At 36.3% G+C, this 16,243-nt stretch overlaps 1 protein-coding gene across 2 annotated transcripts in view; it reads right to left on the bottom strand.

The window, feature by feature from the left end:
• ASB4 (ankyrin repeat and SOCS box containing 4) overlaps positions 1–11,625 on the bottom strand; it is a 62,970-nt gene extending 51,345 nt beyond the window's left edge. For both annotated transcript variants that reach the window (XR_005026662.2, XM_036894556.2), the window contains exons 1-2: positions 11,199–11,625; positions 1,420–1,719 (exon numbers count right to left, since the gene is read on the bottom strand). Coding sequence is in view for 1 of the 2 variants with exons in the window: in XM_036894556.2 (XP_036750451.2) it covers positions 1,420–1,719; positions 11,199–11,433 (535 nt within the window). In the remaining variant the exon portion in view is untranslated. The remainder of the gene's footprint in view (positions 1–1,419; positions 1,720–11,198) is intronic.
• Between the last annotated feature and the right edge of the window lie 4,618 nt (positions 11,626–16,243).

The raw sequence follows: 16,243 nt of genomic DNA, 5'->3' as shown, positions 1-16,243 counted from the left end.
TGTAACCACTTGGGAAAATCTCAAATGCATTATCCTAAGTGGAAGAATCCAAACTTAAAATCTACCTATTGTAAAACTTAATTTATATGACATTCTGAAAAAGACAAAATTATAGGGGAAGAAAACAGATCAGTGGTTCCTGGAAATGAGAGTAGAGTAAGGGGATTAACTACAAAGGGCATCAGCCGCTTTTGGGGATGATTGTATATGTTTTTTTTAAATAATGAATTTTATGGTGCATACATTATGCCTCTATAAATCTTACTTTTGAATTAACAGTCTTTCCCACATATATGCTTCTTCCTCAACATTTCTCATCTTAAACATGGCACCCCTATTCACCCATTTTCTAAAGCCAGAAACTTTGTAGTGTTACTTGAAACTCCCTTTCTCTCTTCATACTCCCACCCATACCCAAACTATCTCCAAAATATCTAAAATATACTGCAAATCCATTCTCTAATCTTACTATCCAGTGTGTCCCTTAGGCAATTCACCATCCCTTCTCACCTCTACTTTTGCAACAGCTTCCCTGTTGTTCTTCCTGTTTCCATTCTTGGACTACTCCAAACCAACTTCTGCGTCACTCCAGAACCATGATTTTAAGTAAAAGCTAAACCATGTCATTCATTGCCTTGCTTAAAACTTCAGTTTAGAATACTCCATTTCTAAACCCCATGCCTTGGACCCCAGCGAGCTGTATAGTCCTGTGGCACACCCCTCTACTCTCTTATCTCTCCCAGCGCACCCCACACCCATGATACTCTGGCCACACCGACCTTCCATTTGTTGAAGAGTCTGAGCTTTTTGGTCCGTTAGCAACTTTGCAAATGATAGTTCCTATACCTAGAATTCTCTTCTTCTTAGCTCCTTTTTGTAATGGCTGGTTCTCTCTCATTCTCATAATTTCAGCTTACATATCGTATCTAGAGAAATCGCTATACATTTTATAACAGTTCACTCCTGACATTCTCTTCCATAACACCTTGTTTTGCTCTTTTCCCAATTTACAATGATATATTTATGAACTTATTTTTCTAATAATTGTCTCCTCTATTAGAATATAAGCTCCTTTAGGGTGAAAACTATTTTCTCTTTTCACTTAGCACATTACCTGACATGACATAGGAGCCAAATAAATATTTGTTATATAAGTGTTTAAATTAATGAGTCTCTTATGATTATAAAATAATAAAATTTCAATGTGATCTTCACTGAATGACCTGGGAAAACATCTATATATACAGTGACATAGTCATAGAGTTATATAACTCTTTATATATACATAAATGTATATATACGTGTATTTTTTAGGGCCCCTGAACAGGGCTTACACTGTCTGTACTAAGTAAAGATCATCAAGTTTCAAAATCATGAGTGTACAGGTAGATGCCGATGTCTGCTACCAGAAAGTCTTACCTCTCCAAACCAATTGCTTGGCACAGAGAATGGAGCTTGGAGTTGTACAGAAGTGTAAAGCTGTGTGTCCACTTAAGGAGAAGCAGTTGAGCTTGGCTCCATGGTCACAGAGGATCTTAACACAGTCCAAGTTGGCCATTTCACAAGCTACATGCAGAGGAGTTTTCCCGTTGGGTCTACAGTTGATTGTAGCATTGTGGTCCAGTAGCACCAGAAGACATTCCACGTGATTGAACAAGACAGAGAGATGCAGACCCGTTGCCCAGGAAGACTTCAATTTGTAACTAGGCAACCAATAACCTTAAAAAAAAAGGAAAATAGTTCAACTTCTTAGCCAAGGATTTCTCCTTATTTTACAAAGTATTTTACTTTGGTGGCATTTATAAAATTGGAAAGGAGATTATTCAAAAGCTGTAAACTAGTAGCTGATGGATCTGCAAATGTTTAGTTTAGTAGCATATTTGGACATAGTTAAGCAAGACAGGCAGTCTCAAGTTCTCACAGTACCTACTGTTCTCTGTTGGCTTGTTCCTTTATTTTCTTTACCTCTCTGGTTCTCCAAGGCATTTGAGTTTGAGACCTGCATTTTGTGATTGCATTTTATCTTACATAGTGATTTCCATGAGACTCTTATTAAAGAATTTTTTAACTTCCAATCACTGTCTTGAATGATTCCAAAGCCGTTGGTTACAAGCTTATCTTTTTATTCCATCACAGTTCTTTTCCCCTATAGTTGTTACTCTGTCAATCTAAGGTGTGAATATATTTGATGTCCTTAAAAATTTGTCATTTGCTTGCCTGTTGGTCTAAATAATAACTCTTTCCAAAGAAGATTAAAGGCAACTCATAAATTTTACACAATACAAGATTTTTTAATGATCTAGAAAATACGGACAAAGAAAAAAATAAGGTAGAAAAATAAAAAGAGGTCAAGGGTAAGATAGGTACCATAAAGTATAAACTATGTCCTGTACACTAGAACCACATTACAAATTTGCCTTTGAACTTCCTAGCAGCCAAAATAAATAGGAAAATATTTTGTGCTGCACAATCAATTATGCCCACAAGCTATACACACATTAATTAGTCAGGAGTGTAATTGTTCCTAGAACTGAGATCCTAGATAAAATTATCCCATTAGTTATTGGAAATGCACACTCTCTCTTTCTCCTCTCCTTTTTCCGTCTGACCTCTGACTCTAAATACTAAGCTAGTCCTCTTTATCCAAGTCTCCAATGATTGCCATATTTGATAAGCTATAACAAAGATAACTTTATAAATCTTCTTTCAATGTGAGTACGTACAGCCATGGCATTAAGTTCACTATGAGTGGGTAATGGACTAGAGGAACAGAAATATGAAATATTTGTGGCAAGATGAAGATGTAGTGATAGCTCAACAGCTTAGAAGAAACTCCAGGGCTGAAACAACACAACAAATTTTAACATGAATAGATCAGAAGTTTGCTTTTAGGTTATAAAAATTCCACTATACAAGTACAAGGTAAGCAGAATATGGTTTAATAGTAATTTATTTGAGAAAAGACCTAGGTATTTGAATTAGCATTAATCTCAGAAAGAGCCAACAGTGGGATGGAGCTGCCAAAAAGCTAATACAATCTTAAGCTGCATTAATACAAGTGCGGTGCCCTGAACAAGAGATGTCAAAGTTACATTCTTCACTGATCAGATGAGGTCAGAATAAATCTAGGATATTGTAAATACTTCTGGGCACAGATGATGAGCAGCTGGAGGACACTTAGAGGATGATAACCACATGGGCCTGGTGATCAGGTATTCAAAGTTTCTCATTTTAGTGGAAAACACTCCATATATGCCACTCTTAGATATAAGAGTAATTTCTCATGTGAAATGCCCTATATTGGTCCCTGTATTGCACAATTCCCAGGAACACCATTTGCATTGAACCCTTTGTGAAGAGTAAGAATTTCCTGGGAGTTAAGAATCCTGTCAACCTGCCTATGGACAAAAACATGTACTACACTACAACTTTGTTCTAATGGTTAATGATTGGAACAACCATAGTCTTCATCAAAAGGCTGTTTAAATAAATAATGGAACATTCATATAATTGAATACTATGCAGCCATTATAAAGAAAGAGGTAATTCTATGTATACTGATATGGAAAAGTCTCAAGATGTATTAGTGAGCAAGAGAAGCAGGGAGCTGAACAGTGTGCATAAAATGTTATTATAATATGCAAATATATTTATATACAGCTTAAAATAAGAAACTGATTGCAATGGTGGCCTTCAAGAACTGAAGACTGGGGACAGGGACATAGATATATCCTTGAATGCTCCCTTTGAGGTTTTAAATTTAGAACTTTGTGCAAGTTTTACTATTTATAAAAATAAGTAAAATTAAAATAAACTCTTGTCCCTGACCATAGGGGAAAAAATGAAGAGGTCTTTTATAGTGTCATATACAGTGCTGATTAATCTGGAGGGAATGAATGAGCCTATATTTAGCTATGTACATTGAATCTGTCTTCCAAGAAGAGCTTTTAAGCTATATTATTTGCAACCTGCTTTTGAAAATGAATGAATCACATTAACACCAATAATTAATCAATCATTTAAGTACTCAAATTTCTTCAACGAGTCATTTGCAAAGACAATCTCTTCTGTCTTGGAAAGAAGTTGCTTCCAGCTGAAAACCAGTGTATTCTGCCTGACGATTAGCAGCAAAGATTTGGCAGCTCTGTGCAGCAACTGATTGAAAACTCATGTCTGCCTCTGCAATGGCAAGAAAAATGATCTTGGAAAGGAAGCGGCAGAGAGCTGATTAAGAAAACACCATTTTGATGTAAAATCAAAGAAACACAGAATGCTAGCGCTGTAGGGAAGATTATCCAGTCCAAGCCTTTCATTTTCCAGATGAGAAAACTGCCACTTTCTCAGTCTGCTAGAGCCCTAAGTCGCCTGCCTCAGTCCCAGGCTAACGAACTCAGGATATCTGCAGTGCGGGGTTTCCTTCTGTCTTTGGCTTTGTGGAAGCAGAGAAGGTTTAGCGCCAGGCCTGCTTCACAAATCACGAGGAAGGAAAGAAGACCCCCAATTCATCTATAATATGTCACATCTCTGATATGGAAATGCAGTTGCTTGTTGATTTTTTTCTTCCTTCCAAATTCCTAGCAGCACCTGGATAATCTATTCTGCCTGTTCATTACCTGAATGGGTCATTCTCGGCCTCCAGTCAGCTCCGCCTGCGTCTCCTAGAATCACAATCATTAAATGGTAAATGGAGCTCGGAGACCGCCAGGTTGTGGAATTCAGCCAACTGCCTGAATGGAGCTGTGCCTACCCCTCCCCTCTCCTCCATGAGAACGCACGTAGGTGGGTGGCAATCGGATACCTCAGCTGGCGTCCCTAGGAGCTGAGTGAGAAGTGGGAAGAGAACAGATCGTCGCCTCTGGATCAGGGTCTACGCAAGTGTACCTTGACTCTATGCTGCGGACCTTTGGAGGTGGTGTCGGGGGAGGGGCTCCTGGATAATGCAGCCCTGGGCACAGCAGGAAAGCCTGCTGTAGAGAAAGGAGCAGCCCACAGCAGAGAGGTCGCCCACATAGAATCTCCACCTTAGAAGGAGGCCGCTGCTACAGGTCACTTTGTACCAGGTGTGGAAAGGTCATCTGCTCCTCGCTGAGGACCAAACCCGAGGTGAAGCCATCCTCAAAGGCCACTGGGATGCAGTGCCCGTTAACATGCTTGTGCACTTGTTGACATGTCAAGAGATCAGAATTTGTCCCCCAAAATAGAACCACCAACAGTCACAGCATGGCAGAAATACAGTTAACTAATCAAGCAGGTTCATTTTTTACTCTCTCTTCTTTCCAAGGCAGAAATGTCCTAGGGCTTCAGAAACTAGAATGTGATTTATTCTCAGCATTTGCCTTTCCAAAGGCCCCCTCTGCTCACCTCTGCAGATGCCAGGCTGCCCTTTGACTGTGTGCTCAAACTACACAAAGGACAGGGGTGGAGCAAAGCCCTTGTGGGGCGGGCCAAGAAGCCTCTGCCTCCTGCTCCGGTAAACCCCTTGTATTCTCGCCCCTGGTGTGCAGTCTGTGTGTTGGGCCGGTTCTTTGCAGGAGAGCCCTGCTGGAGCAAGGAGCTTCACTGAGAAGAGAAGAAAACACTGATTCTTTCTCTTATGCAAAAATCCCACAGAAAACTCAAATAGAGGCCATGCCCATGTGGATTTACAGTACCTACAGTTACTTTTTACCTTCCCTAGATCATGACACATAATCTGTTAATATACTTTCCCCTTCGTAACATTGTAGATTATCAGCATGCAGGTGATTTAGAGGGTATCTTAGCAAAGTCTCCACTTTACAGATGAGGAATAAATATCTTGTAGAGGTTAAGTAGAATCAAGTGCCCATGCTTACACAACTAGTACTGACAGAGGTCAACTCAAATACTGGTCTCCCCAAATCTTTATAGAGCCATCAGTGATCTGAAAGCTACATACCATTCACTTCCAAACCAGTATCACTGGTAGGCAAAAGTTCTAAAGGGATTTTGGAAGTTTTAAGCTCACAAAAATATGCAGACAAATCCTGTGTGTGTGTGTGTGTGTGTGTGTGTGTGTGTGTGTGTGTGTGTTCAGCTTAAAACTGAAATCAAAGAAATGTACCGAGTAGCCAAGTAGAAAGCCTCTTGGCTCAGGAAATAAGGTAAGGAGCAAGGTGTTTGGACATCTTTTGGAAGAGAGGATTGATTCTGCTTCAGCATTTGGGGGGCAGACAAGTCTTGGGGAAACCTTCAGCTAAACTTCGGCTCCACAACAGTTATCAGCTATAGCGTTATCTGAGTCCAAAAACCACACACACAAGAAGCCTCTGTTATCACAGCCAAAGGTTACACACACAGCTCATGGCTGGATCAGCAGACATTTGCTCTGCCCATATCCATGTATTTACATAGTTCTGAAGGATTATAGACTGAAGCACAATTCTTGGCTATTTTTTAATAGCTAATATTTTCAGGATATATCTCAGAGTTTCCCCAAGAGAGGGGGAGAAAAGTAAGTTTGAAATGTAAAATTTAAAAGAGAAAAGTTTGAACATCAAGGAAGGAGAAAGAACCCTAGTTAACTGAAAAGCAGGAGAGTAAATGTCTGGCAAAAAGAAAAATGAAGTGATAAAATAGATTATGCATTAAGAGAGTGGAAATAACAGCTTTCAAGATATTTGGATGGCAGTTGCTACTTGGTAAAGTAGACAGAGTACCTGCCAGAAAGTTTTCCAGTGGAATCACTCATTGGTTATTTTAATTAAAAATATGACTACCCACCAAAGAACTTGTGGCTGTGGGCCATAAACAAAGTCCTTAAAGTGCATTACACTGATTAATTAAAAAGACTCTGATCAACCTTGGTGATGAAGGAATTTCATACCAAAGAGATAAGTATGATATTCTGCCTTAACATGAATGAGCCAAGTCTCATACATTTGAAGGAGAAGTGAAATGTGTGGCTGGAAAAACCTTTGGAAAGAGCTGTTTGGATGTTCATGTTTCCAGTATGGAGATCTCTAGTGAGAACCAATACGACAGCTTTGAGTTTTCTTGCTGTCCCTGCTGTCACTCTCAATACTGTATGCTTGGCCCACAATAAACTTTATGTCATTGATGTCACTTGACTAATCAGCTACTTACTGAATTTGGCATTTAAAGAGTTGCTCATGTATTTAACTTTTCTTCATGTCATTCCCATTTTAAAGGAGTCATCTGGTGGATGTAATTCTGTTTACTTGTTTTTGCCTTTAAAAGACTACATCTCTGTCATTCTCCAGGAAATATCTTAACTGCCAACCAGAAGGTTTTTAATGGTTGTTTTACAAAGTTTGGGAGGAGACTTTTCTTAATTTATAAAACATGATGTTATCTAAAGGTTTTATTATGTGGTTGAAGATAACTTGAAAAATAAAATGAGATCTCTCTAACTTTAAGAATCATTATTGGGTGCTGCAGCTAGGCAGGAACCTGAACTCTGGAAGCTGGCTTCTAAATCTGTTCTCTGTCCCATGGGTAAGAGAAGCTACTCAGTGAGATTGGGAAGTAAAAATGAATTTTCAGATGCTTTGTTTTGCCTTACTCACAAAATCCACATTTCATATTTTCTTAGGCGGTCAATGTTCTACTATTGGTGTACCAATTTAGGGGAGCAATGTTTAGATCCCAAGTTGATTTCTTCACTAACAGAGTTCTGAGTTGCCTTTCCAAAAACTGTAAACTGACTTTTATACAGACTTAGACATACAATATTTAGGGAAAAGATTTGGTCACTTTCTGAAATCCTACAAAAAACGCTGAAATGTCCAGAAAGAAATAGAAATGGTTAGATAATAATCATACTACTGTTGATCTTGCTCAGGACAATCAATATTGAATATAGATTATGTTATTAATTATACAAGCAAATTTAAAGGTAACATGGTATCTGTTACTAGGTTTTACACAGTGTTGCTTGTTAAACCAAAAATAGCTGAAACCTGAAAATTCCCATACTTTAAAAGTATACAGGTAGTCATTTGCCACAACATGGATGGAGCTAGAGGGTATTATGCTCAGAGAAATAAGTCAGGCAGATAAAGACAAATAGCAAACGATTTCCCTCATTTGAGGAGTATAACAACAAAGCAAAACTGAAGGAACAAAACAGCAGCAGACTCACAGACTCCAAGAGACTAGGTTACCAAAGGGGAGCAGTGGACGAGGGCGGGTGGGAAGGGAGGGAGAAGGGGATTGAGGGGTATTGTGATTAGCACACATGGTGTGTGTTTAGGGTCATGAAGAAGACAGTGTATCACAGAGAAGACAAGTAGTGACTCTGTGACATCTTACTACACTGCTGGACAGTGACAGCAATGGAGTATGGGGAGAACTTGATAATTTGGGTGAATGTAGCAACCACATTGTTTTTCTTGCGAAACCTTCATAAGAGTGTATATCAATGATACCTTAATAAATATATATATATATATTTATGTGTGTGTGTGTATGTATATGTATATATATATATATATACATACACAAATATATTCACCCAGATTTACCATCGGCGAGTTTGGGAATTATTTTAAGTGAAAATAACAGAAACTAAGCAAATGAAAGAACAATATATTTATATACTCCAGGAAAAATAAAAAATTGTTTCAAGAAAGAAAATAAAAATATACACATAGTGTTCTGTTTCATCATCTGGATGCTGGTTACATAGGTTTTTTTATTTTGTGAAAATTAAGCTGCACATTTATGATTTGTACACTTTTCTATGTACAGCTTTTCAGAAGTGCTTTAAAAACATAAAAACTACTGCATAGCAACTCAACATCCAAGAAGTCTGCTGTGATTTCATAAAGTCTCACAAAGTTTAATTCAGACACATAGACTTCAAGGCCACCATAGAAAAGGGTCTCATTCCTTAGAATTATTCAGAAACTAACCCTAACTAAATAAATAACTAATCAAACAGCCAGTATCACCTCCTCAGCTCTACACTGTTTCTTGGGAATTACTTTGTGACTTAAGAAATTGATATAACCACTTAGATCTACTGTGCTTAGCTAGCCACTAGAATTTTATTTATCACCTCCATCCTTGACTGAACTCTTAAAATCTTGATAATCAGGCTGGAAGACATACAAAAAATTTGAAGAAACTAAAGGAAGATGAAGGTTAATCTGGGTTTAAGACTGAAAGAGATTCTTATACCCATATTCATATTAAACAGAGAATAAGTATATTTCTTTTTACACACACACAAATTTCCTGCATAAACCCTAAAGATATGACTACAAATCCTATTATTTCTGTGCATACATCCACCTAGCATGGTAAGGATATGGAACTGTTCCTGTTCTTTTCCTTTCCCAGAGAGTATAATTTGCTTTCTTCCTAATTGAAAGACACATCCCCCAGTTCTAACACTAGGAAAACACCCATAGTGTGAATGAAAATTTTGCTCTGTGAGGATCATAAGAGAGAGTTCATATTGACAGAAAGAATTTAAAATGCAGTTCCTTCTCATTCAGGGGTGATGACACCACTGGATCCAGAAGAAACCGCATCCATCTCCCCTTGAGCTTGCTCCTAAAACTTTCTCACAACTTCAGAACCTTTGCATGATCTGTGAGATTTTGTGTGCTCAGAAGATAGAAAGAAAGAGAAAAAGACCAAAAGAAAGAAAGAAAGAAAAAGAAAAAGGAAGGGAAGGAAGGAAGGAAGGAAGGAAGGAAGGAAGGAAGGAAGGAAGGAAGGAAGGAAGGAAGGAAGGAAGGAAGGAAGGAAGGAAGGAAGGAAGGAAGGAAGGAAGGAAGGAAGGAAGGAAGGAAGGAAGGAAGGAAGGAAGGAAGGAAGGAAGGAAGGAAGGAAGGAAGGAAGGAAGGAAGGGAAAAAGAAAAAGAAAAAGAAAAAGAAAAAGAAAAGGCAGTCTCCACAATTCAGTCAAATAAATGGCCCACTGACTTGGATCTGAGTTATTTTACATTGGGCACAAAGTTTTAAAAAAAAACAAAAAATAATGCATTTAGCACTCAGATATTCACTCACTGAGCAAATCTATAAGATGAAAGTAATAGTATATATACTCTTTCTTTTCTAACAGAGCCCGCATCAACTACTTTTTTAAAAAACAGCATTCTTCTTTATCTTCCAGTCAAAATAGCATTGCCAATGTATTATAAGCCCTCAAGTAAAAATCATAAGAACAGTAACTGGTCTTAATACTCTAGCCTTCAGAACTGACAATCAAAGTATAGTAAATTAATGCAGAAGTATATGCCATTAGCCTTAGTTCCTGAAAATTGATGGCCCGATGATTTTATATATGAATGGAAAGAATTTTAACATGAACAAAGCACTACTCTCTGTCTAAATGCTGTACACACGACCTTATTATCTATTTTGTTTAAACAGAGGCAGTGTTGAACATGGTGTTTGTTTGCAGTCCGCTCACCAGATGGCCTCTCTGTTCAAGGTCGCCCATTAACTAGCTGATTTGGGAAATCAGAATCTGAGGGTTTCCGATTTATTAAGCATGGGTTCCAGAAAATCCCTTGATTTGAAAAAATCTTTCCTAATTTTTGTTATCTTAGTTCTTATAAGGCAGATATTCTGTGTTAAGTATATCTACAATTTTGATCTATTACTGTAGTCAAGGAAAATAGTTAACTTTTTGGCTTTGTCTGTTTCTAGCTTTTGTGCCTGAACTGAAAACTCATTTAAAAAATGAGGACTATCAAGGTGTATTAAGACAGATTTACTCATTCACTAACCCTCCAGACGGGAGAAAAAAAAAAAAATCATCTTTTTTCCAATCCTCCAGATGAACATAGAGGTGATATATCTTTAAGTGGCAATGTTAACAGAGTTAGCAGCCTGTCCCCAAACTAGTCACAATGTCTCAATTCAGTCTGTTCAGCCATAACCTAGAGATGTTTTCTTTATTCTACATCATTATATGCAGAAGAAAAGTTAGAAGAAAAGCACATTACTAAATATGGTTGTCCGGGGTTTCAAATTCCAAGGATAGGGATAGGGAAAGAAAAAAAAAGGAGAAGAAAAGAAAGAACATACATGTGTATCAGCCCATCATGCGGTCCCATTTAAAAAGAAAGAAAAAAATTAAGTTCGAAATACATTTAAAATATATACTTAATAAGAACTACTGGTTTAGAGTGGTAACGGACACTGTGCATTAAAAAAATCCATTTTTTATCAATCCTACAATTAACACTTACAATTTTTACCTTGTTTATAAGATGCCAAAACCATATTCTCATCTTCAACTTCAAAAACTGTGTCCACATCTATTTGCCTTTGAATTAAAATGTCCTTCAATTTTCCAAAGTCATTTGACTTTAAAGCCTCAAGGAAATTTCTCTTAAGTAACTTGGCAGCCGCAGACTTAGTGACCGGGGTGTCATCGTCGTCCATACTTCCCCTCCCTCTGGAAGCTGTGTTGGGATAAGCGAACGGGCACATGCTGGATAGCCCACAAACTGCCGGCTAATTTTATCCCGAAGTTATGCTGATCCGGTCTATTTATATAGGGATCATTTCAAACTTCAAAATATCCTTCTTGGCTGCCACTGCATTTTCAGGTCCTTTGGTTCTCTGACTAACTGATTCATTGACCAATATATCGTGTCATATGAAGGATAACCCTCACGATACACTTCAGAGAAAGAAATGTCACTATTGCTTCTTGTATGATCAAAGTAATTGTGTAAAATTTAAAAGCTCTTAATGCGTTTTTTTTTCCTCAATAAAAACATCTGGTGTCCAACTGGAGGTCTAGTGTCTTGCTCTGATTAATCAACAGCCAAAAATAAAAAGTTATTACAGTCGCTTATACACGTGCTTCTGAAAACGTAATAATTTTGTAATGTGAGCCTGTAAAATCAAGCATAGTCATTCACATTTGAAAACAAACAGGTTTTCGAGTGACCCAGACTTGAAAAACTTCAATGTCATGAAAGAAAGTGGGGTGGAATGATAGTGGCTAGGGACTAAAGTGACTAAAGTGACAAAACAGCTAAATACAATGAATGAACTTTATTTAATCCAGCATTTGTCAAAAAATCAGAAAAGACTATACAGGGACTAATTGGGGAAATAAGAATAAATATTTATATATATGTTAAACTTGATAATATGGAATTACTGTTAATTTTTAAAGGTATAGTAAATGTATTGTGGTTCTGTAAAAGAATATTCTTTATCTTAATAGATGAATTAAGGGGTAAATTGTCATGATGTTTAAGACTTCTTTATAAATAGTTCATTAAAAAAAAAACCCAAAATGTGTATATATGCACACACATGTAGGTATATACAAGTGTGTGTGTGTAAATAGAGACAGAAAGAAAAAGTAAATGTAACAAAAGTTAAAAGCTGGAAACTCTAATAAAGGATCTAAGGGTATCCATTAAGTTATTCTCTCAGCTTTTCTGTAAGTCTGATTTTTTCAAATAAAAAGTTAGAGAAAAATTAATACTCAATTTTTAAATTTATAAAAATTAGAAAAATGATCACAATGAATATTAATCTGGATGCAAAGAGATCACATTGCTGGTGGGAGCATATTGTTAGTAGAAGTCAAAACTGGTGCAAACTTTCTGCAGAATAATTGGCAATATGAATTTTAAAAATCTTGAAGTGATAATAGTATTTGATTCTTACAATTTATATAAGGTTGTAAACATGGATGCAAATCATAATGTAAGTTTTTAACTTATTTCATCGATGTGTAACATGAATACAAAAAAGCAGAAAGTGACAAGTCATAAGTATATAGCTTGTCAAACTTTTACAAAGTGAACATACCTGTGTAACTCTCCAGGTGAAACCACAGAATAGCTCAAGAACATCTGAAACTCCTTTTTATGTCCCCTTCCAATCAAAACACTCGCCTGACTCTAAATGAGAGCTATTATTGTGATTTCTAATACTATAGATTAGTTTTGCTTGTTTTTAAATATTTAATTTTTTTAATATTAATTTTTAAATTTTCAGGAAGATAAAATTTTAAGCTGACCATAGAGTAAAATATTTGACCTGAAAAGAGTATGAATATATGAATAAAAATGTATATGTGGTTAATTATTGTTAATTTTATTGTTAATTAAATAATATATTTGGAAGCAATCTAAATGACCAACAGTAGAAAATTTGATAAACAGACTATGGCATATCTGTATAATGGAATACCCTTCAGTCATTATGCCTAGGTAGAAGTCATATGCTTAGGTATGCCTAAGAAATCTATAGTTATTAAAAAATATCTGTGAGATAAGCAATTTATAAAATAGTATGTTTAGTATAAGTATCTCTTCAAAGTATTTGTACTTATATAATGTACAAATATATATTTGATGTAATTTGTGTAATTGTATATGCTTACATAATTTGTGTATATTTATATGATGCACAAATATATGTATAAATATGTGTATGTAAACACATATATAAATATATGAGTGTATGCACACATAGGAAGAAAAGTCTGCAAGCATGTATTCCCAAATATCATCAGTTTTTATCTCTTCATGGTAAGATAACATTTGATTTCTTCTTAATCTCTTTCTTATTTTCTGAATTTATCTGCAATGAGCATATACTACATTTGTAATAAAAAGATACCTCTGAATATGTGTGACAAATTAATGAGGATACCTTGTTAACTCAGAATAACTACAAATTATAGACACCATGAAATAAGGTACTGAATCATTCTCACGTCCTCTCATGTCCTCAGGTGCCCAGCATGAATGAATGAATGAAGAATGAGTGAGTAAAGAATTATTCACTGATTGCTTACAATTTACAGTTATTTAGCACTGTGTCTGGTGACAAATAAAATGCACTCCTTTAGGCCCATAGGGGTAACTCAAGTAGAAATACAGCATTTATTGATAAGTTTTGTCCCTTTTTGACAAAACTAAGAGAAAAAAAAACAGTCCAGGTAGAGGAAACAGAGGCAAAAGAGTTCTACATAATTGGAGGACAATTAGTAGTAGAAAAGGCCACCAAAACTGACTCTACTGATGGTTGAATTTCATAAAATGGAGGAATGGGGTACAGAATTCTTTTTTAGTTCATCTTGAAAATAAAAGCAAGAATTATGGGCAACATTATTTAATCTAATATTTAACATTTAGGTCAACAGCAATTATGTATAATCCAGAGAACCACAAAATAAAATATTTACTATTTTATGAGAAACACCACTTTTCTGATCCAATTTCATAATGACATGAAGCAACATCCTTTCTTTGTAAATGACTTTCGGCAAATTCATATAAAAAGGACATATATACAAAAGTATTCGAGAGTTTCATCAGTTTTGCCAAGGGTCTCTCTTCATCCTTTGGTATTCCAATGACATTCAAACTCAATGGCTGGAGTTCCCACTGATCAAATCCTCATGTTTTCAAACTTTTCTTACTCGGTTATTAACAGAAAAAGCCCTGCCAAATCCTCATTAGTAAATGGTTTGTACGTGATTTGGGTAGTTCTCCAATATTTTCAACAACTTCATGAAATCATACCTCATTTGCAAAATTTGCAATGGACATCAGATAATCAGAGTGATATATGGACTGACGGTCAAGGATGTGTTCTCATATTGAAGTGCACCACCTTGTGACCTTAGGGACTGAGTTGATAGGCCCCATAATTCATAATGGTAATAAAGTTTTTTTCATTAAGGTATCATTGATATACACTCTTATGAAGGTTTCACAATGAAAACAATGTGGTTACTACATTCACCCATATTATTGAGTCCCCCACCCCCACCCCATTGCTATCACTGTCCATCAGTGTAGTAAGATGCCACAGAGTAATGGTAATAAACTTACCATTCCAAATTTCATGTTTTCTGCTTTCAAGAGTATACAAATGAGTTGAATGAGGGAGGGAAAAATAATGAATATTGAGAAGAAAATCAAGATAATACATAATTAAATCTCACATCCTGTTTCACAAAATGACCTGTTCCATTATTGGGAAATTAGGGTCAGAAGTTTCTTTGCTACACTGAGCCAAAATTTGCCGGGCCACAATTTCTTCCTATTGGGTCTAATTATGAACAGACCATCCCACATTTGAATTGCTAAATGCTCTTGGTGAAGGTCTTTCTAACATTTGAGGGTACCATCATATCTCTCTTCTACCTTTTTTTCCTCAAGTAGTGTCAGTTGCTCCTTATTTTGGGTGGTTTTCTGAATTCTCTTTTCCTATCTGCTCTCTTCTGGATCCTCTCTAGTGTACTGATGAATGCATCTGTCAAATTTTGGTGCCCAAAATGGAACATTCCTAGTGGGAGCTTGACAACTACAGATGTGATGAATGACACAAGGACACTCTGCTTTTGTTGAAATTTGTACTGCGGTTCTTAGGGGACACTGCAAATCTGTCTCATGTTACAGTTCTAATTCCTTCAACAAATACCTATCAGGCACCTACCATGTACAAGAGACTTATGCTGACAGCATTGGAGATATAGCAGTAAGCAAAACAAACAAAAATCTCTGCCTAGGAATTTAGCATGCTAACATATTTAAGTGGTCATGAAAGCCCCCAGATCTTTCCAATCTCTATGTACTAGAATTTGTCACAAAGTTGCAAATTCACTCAACTTCATACAGAAATAATACATAGTGCACCCTTAAACAATGTGTGGGTGAGGGGTACCAAGCCATTGAGCAGTCAAAAATCCATGTATAACTTTTGACTTCACAAAAACTTATCTACTAATAGCCTACTGTTAACAGTTGAGTAACACATACTTTGTATGTTATATGTTTTATATACTGTATTCTTATCTTACAATAATGGAAGCTAGAGAAATAAAACATTTTTTCAAATTTTCACAAATTTCCAAAATATTTTCCAATATATTTATTGAAAATATTGATTTGACTTCCCTTTCTGGTTTTCCACCTTACTTAGTAGCAAAGGGAGGGACAACGTAATTTTAGTCCAACCTGGTGTATTTAATCTGATCCAAATATTTAGCAATCTCTTTAAGTAAATGCTTAGTCTTTTTGGATAGAAGTCCCTAATTTGAGAGTTCTGACTATCCCTCTAAATATGAGAAATATGAGATATGTATAGGAGCAGTATTCAAAATACTGATATTTAACAACAGTATCAATTAAAAGAGATTTTGACCATAAATAATCAGTGTGGCCAAATCAGGGTATGTCAGGTGAGCATGAGTCGGGGGCAGGAGTCCAGCTTTTATGACGTTATTAGAGGAGTGAGGGTCCTTGTCCTCTGGACCCTT

The sequence above is a fragment of the Manis pentadactyla genome, chromosome 7 (genome assembly GCF_030020395.1).
Source record: "Manis pentadactyla isolate mManPen7 chromosome 7, mManPen7.hap1, whole genome shotgun sequence".
In the NCBI taxonomy this organism is placed as follows: domain Eukaryota; kingdom Metazoa; phylum Chordata; class Mammalia; order Pholidota; family Manidae; genus Manis; species Manis pentadactyla.
This window is presented reverse-complemented; position numbering and strand designations above follow the sequence as displayed.